A 9,661-nucleotide genomic window follows, 5' to 3' on the forward strand; every position below is an offset into this window, starting at 1 on the left:
TTTTTTTTTTTTAGGAAAAAGTATTAAACATTTTATTTATACTTTAACTGAAGATGTGATGTTGCTTCAAGCTACCGTTACAGTCTGTGTTTACAGAACTTGCTTTGGTTGCTTTGTTTATACGAGCACTATCATAAAAACAGATATGAATTCTGTTGATGAACGGCTCGTTGTAAGACCTGTAGCTGCAATTTTTACTGAGTTAGATCAAAAATCGTGGACTCCGTGCAGATATAACCATTTTAGCAACAGTGCTAACGTGAAAAATATATGAATCAAGTAGCACAGTTCAGTCGATTTCTAAACCAATATTGATCTCAAAATATAACTTGATTGAAAGAAATAAACATTCTGTGTTAAAGCGATTTCCGTCTAAAAGTCCCATTTACATTATTGCGCACTGATGAGCATGCATATGCTGAATCAGTTCACTCCATAATAAGACAATGTAATAGTGAGCCGGACTTCTAAAACCCAGCCGTGTGGCCAATAAATAAGAATAAGGTACAAGTGAATGTGAGAATACGATTCAAAGGTGATCAACTCACGCTCTGGTCGCTAAGCGGAGGCAGAACGATTGTTCTCTCGATGGTGTTCAGAACTATTTTCCAGAGCTCTTTGAGGACTCTCTTCAGCACGGTCTTCTCACAGATCTTGGCGAACAACATCAAACTGGGAAGTAGCAGAAAGAAAGGGGATCAGGTCAACACTTTCAGCACGTGTCTTAACCAGATCTAACACAGCTGAAGGCTTCACGTAATGATGTCTTAATGTATAATATTCATAAAAAATGAAAACACCTGTGACTGAGAATAAAAGCTGGGGCTCTGTGCTTTAATCTCGCCCCTTTGTGCGAGCAGGGTCTCAGAATCGGCAGGAAGGATTTTCTATTTCCATATCATTAAGAGGATTTCTCATAATACCCCATTGGCCTCTATGTTGCTTTGAAAAATGGAGGAAAATGATTCTTCAAGCTCAGCTCTGGCACTTTTTTTCTTCTTTTAAGATTGCATTTTAAGAAAACCCTGGGAGTAAATACAGCCCTAAGAGTTGAATTGATAGACTTTCTCATTACAATATCTCCCTTTCTTTAGAGACGTTTTCTCTTTCCAATGGTACGAATCGACATCGCTCAAGTATCACATTATGACAACTGACAGGTAGAGCGATATGTTAATGTGTTAGAAGGAGACGGGGAAGAAGGCAACCCAGCGAAGGTTCTTTGATGCTTTTGGTGACTGGGAAGCTACGGGTGTTATTGAGACATGAACCAATTACCTAAGCAATGTTTCAGACCATGTGGCTGGGGACTCTCTTAACTAGGGCAATCTGCCCAAGCAGGAATGGTTTGGGAAGCAAAACAGTCAAATTTAGGTGTTGACTAAAGGCTCCCACATATTTCATCCGAAGTTGAACAGCTGACGTGCCGACACATGCTCTGAGGATGTTGGGGACTTTTGCAGACAACTTTTATACAACCAGCTGTGGAATAACGGCGTTCCCCATCAACAACAATGTTACAGTTTCCATCCAGAAGTTGTTAACCATTTACCAGTCTTAACATTATATAAGTTAATTAGTGAAGAATCAAAAGTATCCATGTCTCCTGCGGATACAAAAACTGGATACTGGAAGCAGGTTGGTTAAAGCAAAAATACCAACGTTACCGTCAGAGCACATTTGCAACAAATGTCTGACCAATCACACAACACTTTGCACAGAGCTCCGTCGAAACAGTTTGACCCAGGGCTGGTGTCGACTTTGGCAGGCATGTGCCTTTCTGCGAACAAAATGACGCAATTTTTGTCACACGTCTACATCAATGAGAACCAATTTCGACATGTCGTGAAGTACATGGGGGTCTTTAGCCTCCAAATTTGCCAAATCTTCATCTATCTGAGCACTAATGGTGGCTCTACTTAAGAAAATAGAGCAATTAAGATACCTTCTGCTAACATCTTAGAGCCAGAGACCACAGTTCACCTTTATGGGCCAAATGGAGTCCACACCTCCATTTGACAAACAGAGTGATCATCATTGTATGATATCAGTAACAAGTAAATCCACTTTCACTGCGTCTTGCTCAAGAATGTGACAAACAAAATCATTCTTTGGCTACTCTAGATTAATTTGCCAGAGAACATGCAAGTTGACAAATAAAACTCCTACTACAGTTTCGATCATCATGCCTTCAACAGGTACTCACTTCTTGTCCAGAAGGTCCATAAGAGGCCGTAAGACGGTTTCTGCATCCATGGCAGGATTGCTCCCTTTAATTGGCCCTTTCATTTGGACCAGCTCCTGGTTCATCTGCTTCACACAGTCCTCGATTACAGGTTTAAAGCTGTGCACACAACAAGAGGTTTTTTTTATTTTTATTTTTTTATGGCTTTATCTTTGTCTCGGTTGAAGCAGTCGATGTTTGAGTAGGTGCTTTCTGAGTCCTGCTGTTCCCATTAGCTCAACAAAAGAGGTTTTCAGAGAAGAGGCGTCTTTTCTTCACGCTGAAATGTTTCGCGACTTGCTGTGCTCACAAAGCATAAGCTTGAGTCAATTAAATTTTGAGATTGACAATGAAAAAGCTCCCTCATGGTGTAATTTCCCTTCATTGGGATAAAAAATATGGATCCATCGACCGACCATACAGGATTCGTTACAGACTCGCACACGTGGAGTTTTGAGTCACACCAGTACCCACCTGGAGCCAAACACCCCGCTGAGCTCATCCAGGACTGTGTTGAGTTTATTCTGCAGCTCCTTTAGCAGATCACTGGCCTCTGCATCCAGCTGTCAGTGCAGAGAGAGAGACAGGCAGTCACTACATCTACGCACTCCACATAGTAGTCCACACTTACTAGAGCCCTGTGTCTCAGGAGGATGCCTCTATTGTGATGGGGTTGTTTTAGGGGGAGCAGAGGGAGGTGCTCGCCGGTGACTCCTCGCTCCTTCTGCCTCCCATTGTATTCAGAATACCAATGCACAGCTCACCTAAGAACGCTGTAATTAGGACTGCATGCCGAGTCATAAAACATGGTGACAGCAGCGAGGGAGCTAGCTAAGGGGACCCGCTACATGAGTTACAACTCGCTATGTCTCGGGGAATACAGAAAAAACAAAAAGTCAATTGCATTGAGGTGTAATATGGATGTCATGAAGGGCAGTGAACAGTTAGCTACTATTTAAACACAGAACAAAACTGAGCTCAGAGTATGTTTTCAATAAGCTGACAGTAAAAATGTTACCAACATTTCAATAAATCATTTGAATGCCCATGCATGGCATGTCCAGGATACATACAACCACCGGCCACTTTATCAGGCGAACCAGGTGAATTGCTTGCAAAAACAGTGATTTAGTCAATGACACGGCAGCAACTCGAAGCATTTAGGCCTCTACGTTTGTTGATGGTGACTTGGTGATATTCAAAGTGAGCATCAGAAGGGAGGAAGAAAGGGAAATTGAAGTGACTTTGAACCTGGTGTTGAATTTGGTGCCAGATTAATTGGTCTGGAGTATTTCAGAAACTACTGATCTACTGCAGAGTACATATCCATCTCTCAGGAAATGATCCAAGAAAGAGGAAATAGCCAATAAATGGGGGCTATGTAGACAAAAAGGTCTTGCTGATGTAAGAGGAGAATAGTTAGACTGGTTTGAGATTATAGAATGGCAAGACGAGCTCAAATAACCATCAAAGTAGTACAATCTCTGAATGTACAACATAGAGGCACTTAAGGGACATTAGGGCTGTTACATCAGCAGTCGAGTGCAAGTGGTGCCACTACTGTCAGCAAAGAACAAGAAAGTCAAAGAACAATTTTCAAATGCTCACCAAACTGGGACAGTGACAGATTTCTAAAAACCTTGACAAGTGTGAGGTACACAATCTACAGGGGACCCTTGGTATTTGCAAGGCTTAGGGACCGCAGTACATGAATAATTGAGACTCCCTCTAAAAAAGCGTATAACTAAATGCTTTAATAGTACAAACACCAAATATACCTTTACATGCATTGACACATCCAGTAGAAAGCATCTCGGCACTAAAAGCTAACATCCGCAGAGAAAATCCGTAGCCTTGGGGTCACAGCCAATTGAGGAAAATTGTGTGTTTTACAAAAGGACATCAAGTATTTTTCACAAATATTAGATAAGCGCTATGAAGAAAAACATTTCCATGAATAACTTATAGCTGCGCTTCACAGAAAAATCTGCAAATAGGTGAGTCTCCAAATATACTGAACCACAAATAGGCAGGGCTCCAGGTATTGTGACTGGCCAAGACCATTCATTTATCACTACAATGTACCCAATCTTCAGATGGCTACATCCAGCAGGATAATGCACCATGCCCCAAAGTTAGAATAACAAAGTTAGTACCTATAAAGTGGCCGGTGAACATATGTGAGCATATGTACATGATGGATGCCCCCACAAGTGTTCATGTTTGTCTTCATTTGGCATTTGGGATTTATGCCGAGAGGATTAAACACGTGGATGTATTTGTGCTCAATATGAGGTAAAAGCACGGCGCCGCATGCATGACCAGCACATCGGAGCCGATAAGCTCAGCCATGAAGCCGCTCATCTCACGCAGTCCTAATGGCAAATGACTCAGCTGCAAGCGCGTATGTAGACCTATGTTTTCATAGACATTGTGATTCTGTACACATGCCTCTATCTGCACCGTGAACAAGACAGATTCATACCTCTGTAAATGTGCGATATTTTTCTGTCGCATGGAAAATTGGCTATTGAGGTTAGGCTGTTATTTCACTGGCTGAGTAACGGATAACATCTTTTCAAGTGATAGCAAAAACAAAAAAAGTAAATGAAAGATAGAAAAAAAAGAAAATCTATCACTTGCCTTCTCCAGTTCTAGCTCTATTTATTTTGGTGGCTTAAGGAACTGTGATTTTCAACTTGCTGTTTTTTTTTTTTCTCTCTCTGTCACAATGTGTCTTCAATGCTGCCAAATAACAGCCATTTGTGACATAAACCAAATCCCCTCTAAACTCCTTAGAAGAGAAGATGATGCTTTGATTGTGGAGTGCTGTTTCACCAGACGACAGCCTCCGCAGGATGGAAATGTCAGCCAGCTGACCGACTTCTTTGGCAGCTACAGGTGGGGGGATGGGCGGGGCTGCAATACCACACTCCAAACAGCCAGAAAAAAAACCCCTCTGGCTCCCAAATAAAAAGACTTTACACTCTAAAGGTGTAAGAAAAAAAAGAGCAATTTAACTTTTGGTATATCTTGATATTGGTAAGCAGCCTATACCTAGTTGTGCTCCAGCTGGAACTCTTATGGATGACTCTAAAGAAAAAAAACATCTGGCTGACACACAAACTGCAAAATAGACGGAGCTCATGTTTTCGTAATGACATTCAAAAATCTGAATGTCCTTAAAGGGCCGGTTGTACCAGAATGCATTAATAAAACCAATTGCACAATTAAAGTATCAACAAATCGCTGTTTGTTTCAGTAAGTGTTTCTTAAAATTAATAAATAATGAGCATTTTTTTCACAGAATTCATCCAGAATTTTGTGAATGTTTTTATGTTTTTTATGTTTGTTTTTTTGGCAATCAAAATCATAGATTTTGTGGCACTACTTTAGAAATATGTGTAAGGAATTTTTATGATATTCATGATAATAATTTTTATTAATCGCCATATCGGTCATGGACTATAGCCTGACATCAGGTAAGGCTGAGGGAGCAGTCACTTAAAAATCTGGGGAAAAAAATTTGATTTTGAATGAATTTTGTAGATTTGTGAAAAGCTAGAGGGACTAATTGATGTAACTGATTATACTTTAAACCAAATCTAATCTAACCTAAAAAAAAAAAAAAGTAGCTAGTGTCTTTAGCTGATTAAAATTAAGTCGTTTTAAAAAGTTTAACCACCAAAAGTGTGTGCTCGTCTTTTCCCAATCGCATCTTCTGACTGTCGATTAGAAAGCAGCAATGAAAACACGACTATAAGCAACTTCACAGAGGAGTCAGATCCAGGAAATCAGCTATTTTAACGATATACGCAAATAAAATTTCTTGAACGTCATCTCTCGCATCGAGTTACGTAAGCACCGACCTTTCTTGATGAATCAAAAAAAAAAAAAAAAAAAACGCCCCTTTAAAAAAAAATAGGAAAAAAACCCTTTTTGGAAAATAGGGAACACCTGGCTTCTCCATGGTAGCTGCTTTCCATCGACACTGACTGGCATGCAGGGCTCTCTGGAGTGCACACACACACACTCCCCTGGCTGACAGCCTATCAGCTGCTGCCCAGCTTCACTTCGCTTTCCCTGTTTCAACAGTCCAATATCTACTCACTGGCAGGTTGTTATTCCGCCGCACAGATGACTCAAAGCGACTCTCCAGAGCCGAGTAAAGAAAGATTTTGCAAACGGCCATTTCATCGAGGACGGGAGAAGCACATCAGCAAACAGCGGGGACGCCCCAAAATAAAGTCCGATGCTAATCTGGGGAGATCAGTCGCTGATGAAGCCATTGCGCGAGATTATTGTAAATCTCCGTCGTTGGCAGCGATTTGATAACGGCTCTGGGTAATTACACTGGCACTCTTACATCTGCGAGTTCATTACTGATGAAAAAAGAAAAAAAAAAGAAAGAAAGAAAACGATTCTGTGACAAATAGTGAAATTTACAAGGAGCAAACCAGTGAGAAAATCACATCTGAAAAGAGCAAACTCACAGGCAGGGTTAGTAAAAATTGACTTTGCGGTTCTTGGTTGTAAGTTAGAGTTCAAAATGTGACTTTTAGAAGGTGAAATTAACTTTTGTGGAGTTAATATGCTTTAAATAAATACGAAATAATGAGAGCTTATGAGGGATCTATGGTTAGATCTGCAAACAGTTCGATTGTTAACTGGAAATAAATTTCAGGGTGTTCTGATTTATTCCTTACCAGAAATGGGATTCTCTGTAGTAATTTTCACTTTTTTTTAAGTTACTTTAAATTATTTTATCCAGTATTGCTAAAAGCATAATATTATCAATATGCATTTGAAAATAATGGCATGTGATCAATCCAGGGTAAGATCTCCAAACAATTAGCTCAAGTGGAAATAAGTCCTGATTTATCCCTTACCGGAAGTGGCATTTTTGTTGTAGTCATTTTTTACATTTTGCTTGTTTCTTTAAATGACTTTCCATTAATTTATTCAGGATCGATCAAACCTAGTTAATATGCGTTTGAAAATAACACCGTCTGAGTGATCCAGGGTTAGATCTGCAAAACAGCAGCTCGTCTGCAGAGGGCACATCTGGGGAAGTTTGTGTGCGAGAAGCTCATTAAGCACAGTCGTCTCCCTCCCACCTCACAAAAAAAAAAAACTGTCTAAAGCTGTTGTGCCTGCAGCTCAGAAAAAGAACAAGAAGGAACACAAACCACAGCCATCGACTCGTTGAGCCTACTGCTTCCCTTTTTGTCTTTTACGGCGTAGAGAGGGGCAAACAACATTTAAAAATAACCAGCCTAGTGAGGAAAGTGGCAGAGAGGTAAAAAAAAAAAAAAAAAGTAGAGAAAAAAAAAAAGCAGAAAGCTTAAAATAACGATGGGATCCAATGATTTGAGCCGGAATCTCCAGAGAGCAGGGGATGGCGAGCTTAAGCAGCCTGTCCAGAAGGGTGATGGGTAATTTCAGCTCCGTATGTTCTGTGGCACATGCTTACTGGTGGAGAGTGAGAGGCAGAGGAGCGTGAGGGGTGGCAAAGGGGGTCGGGTGTGGTGGAGTGCTTAGTTGTAATATTTTGGTAAATGGCGAGAAGGGCTGTTGATGAGTCCTATTGCACACACCTTACAGAAGGAGACAACCCCCTCCTCCTGGAGACAGAGAGAGAGAGTACAGGAAGGAAACGGAGGGGAACAGAGGACACAACGACAGGAGACAAAATGCAAGGCGAGACACGTGTTAGAAACTACAGAGACACATGCAGCTGAAGTTGTAAGAGATCGTGGGGACGGCGGGGTTGGAAGCACTGACAGATTGGCGATGGGGTAACGAGAGGGGAGCAGAAAAGATCACCCAGATTTAAAATGCAACACAGAATTTAGAGATTTAGCAAAACACTTACTAACAAAAAACGGATAGAGGATATAAACACAGGGTTAGTGGTGGGAAAGTAGTTTCGGGGACACTCAGACCCACAGCCACATGGATATTTTGCAAATATGTTTGTGACAATATTTAGTGAGGAAAAACTGAGATTTGAACATTTGTAACAAAAGATTTTCCAAAGTTTTTTTTTTTTCTCTCTCTCTCTATTTTNAGGATTTANATGTAAACTAGGGTTGCCAACTTTTCTTTCTCTCTTTCTTTCTTTCTTTCTTTCTTTTAAACCAGAGACACACTGTAGCATAAGCCTGTCACAATAATCACTAAATCAATTAATTGCATGATAAATTCAAACAAACTCAATAATTTCTATTGCCATGATTTATCGTTTATCTTTTTTTTTTCTTTTTTTCTACTAAAAACTGGTAGATAAAAGTCTTCAGTTTGGTGCTTTGGTCTCAACTGGCCCTTATTTGAAGGACAATTTTGTTTACAAAGACTTCAAAATTCATTTTATTTGTTGTTTTGTTTATTTATTGTGGATATTTAAAATGTCTTCCGGCTACAGTGCTAAATGTTCATTAAAATCTAAGGTTTACTGATCTTTATCATATCTTCTTGCATTATTATTTGGGCCATAATATTTCTTGAAAATCGTCTCAAAACAACAATATTATCGTTTATCACAATAACGTCTGGAACAATATATCGTCCAGTAAAGCTCGTTATTGTGACAGGACTACCGTAGCCAAAAGCACAACACAAAGTTCAGTTCAAGTCAATACAGAAATACTTTATAATCCAAAGTGATTTAGAGAGAGGATTAAGTCGTACAAAATGTCTTCACCGTCAGAGACGGCTGTAAGTTGATGAACAGGACGCTCAGCGTTGTCCATTTTGTTCTCCATTTTTAAACACACACAATCATCATCCCCCCAAAACCGAGCCATCAGCAGGGACACAACAAGGAAATAATTGTTCATATCACAATAATGATTTAGTTAATTATTTTATGTTTAGTTTGTGCTCTGTTCTTTGTCTTTTTTTAATGCTAATCAAAAAAAAAAAAAAGGCTAATCAAAAACTCCTGCCAGCGAGCATCACTGCAGACAGATTTATCCTGGATGGACTCGTTTTGAATAATCAAATAGTAATTTCTCTTTATCAGACATGTTTATCTGCAATGTTTCTGACAGGAATCATGTACTGATCCTCATATTTGGCACAAAACAGAGACATGCAATGTTGCCGCATGTCAGATCTGGAATCTGTAAGAGCGCCGCCAGGATCAAAAAACAGCTTTCAACACACGGGACAAATACGAGATGGAATAGTCGCTCCTTTATATGGGACGTCCAGGCGACAATGAGAGAGCTGGCAACCCTAGTGTGGCGTGAAAGTCCAGGAAATATTAGAAACAACAAATTAATTCTGGCTTTTCTAATGCCAACGTTGGCACCGCCAGCTGCTACGACAGAGATCTGACTTTTTTTTTTTTTTTTTTTTTTTTTTTTTACAGGAATCCTTCGGGAGCAATTGGGTAATTTTTTTTTTTTTTTTTTAAAAAATAAAAAAAAAAAT

General features: G+C 39.8%; 1 protein-coding gene across 3 annotated transcripts in view; it reads right to left on the bottom strand.

Moving 5' to 3' along the window:
• Window positions 1-517: 517 nt before the first annotated feature.
• The window catches only part of LOC106954288 (protein unc-13 homolog C), a 135,674-nt gene continuing 126,530 nt past the window's right edge, over window positions 518-9,661 (bottom strand). For 2 of the 3 annotated variants that reach the window (XM_015043674.1, XM_015043673.1), the window contains 4 exons: window positions 7,822-7,848; window positions 2,699-2,787; window positions 2,207-2,344; window positions 518-672 (listed from right to left, as the gene is read on the bottom strand). In XM_015043674.1, coding sequence (XP_014899160.1) covers window positions 540-672; window positions 2,207-2,344; window positions 2,699-2,787; window positions 7,822-7,848 — 387 coding nt within the window. In that variant the 3' untranslated portion in view covers window positions 518-539. The remainder of the gene's footprint in view (window positions 673-2,206; window positions 2,345-2,698; window positions 2,788-7,821; window positions 7,849-9,661) is intronic. The other variant, XM_015043675.1, reaches the window with a different exon arrangement.

This window comes from Poecilia latipinna, unplaced genomic scaffold, assembly GCF_001443285.1.
Source record: "Poecilia latipinna isolate Pla-1442-1.1 unplaced genomic scaffold, P_latipinna-1.0 Scaffold644, whole genome shotgun sequence".
Classification (NCBI taxonomy): domain Eukaryota; kingdom Metazoa; phylum Chordata; class Actinopteri; order Cyprinodontiformes; family Poeciliidae; genus Poecilia; species Poecilia latipinna.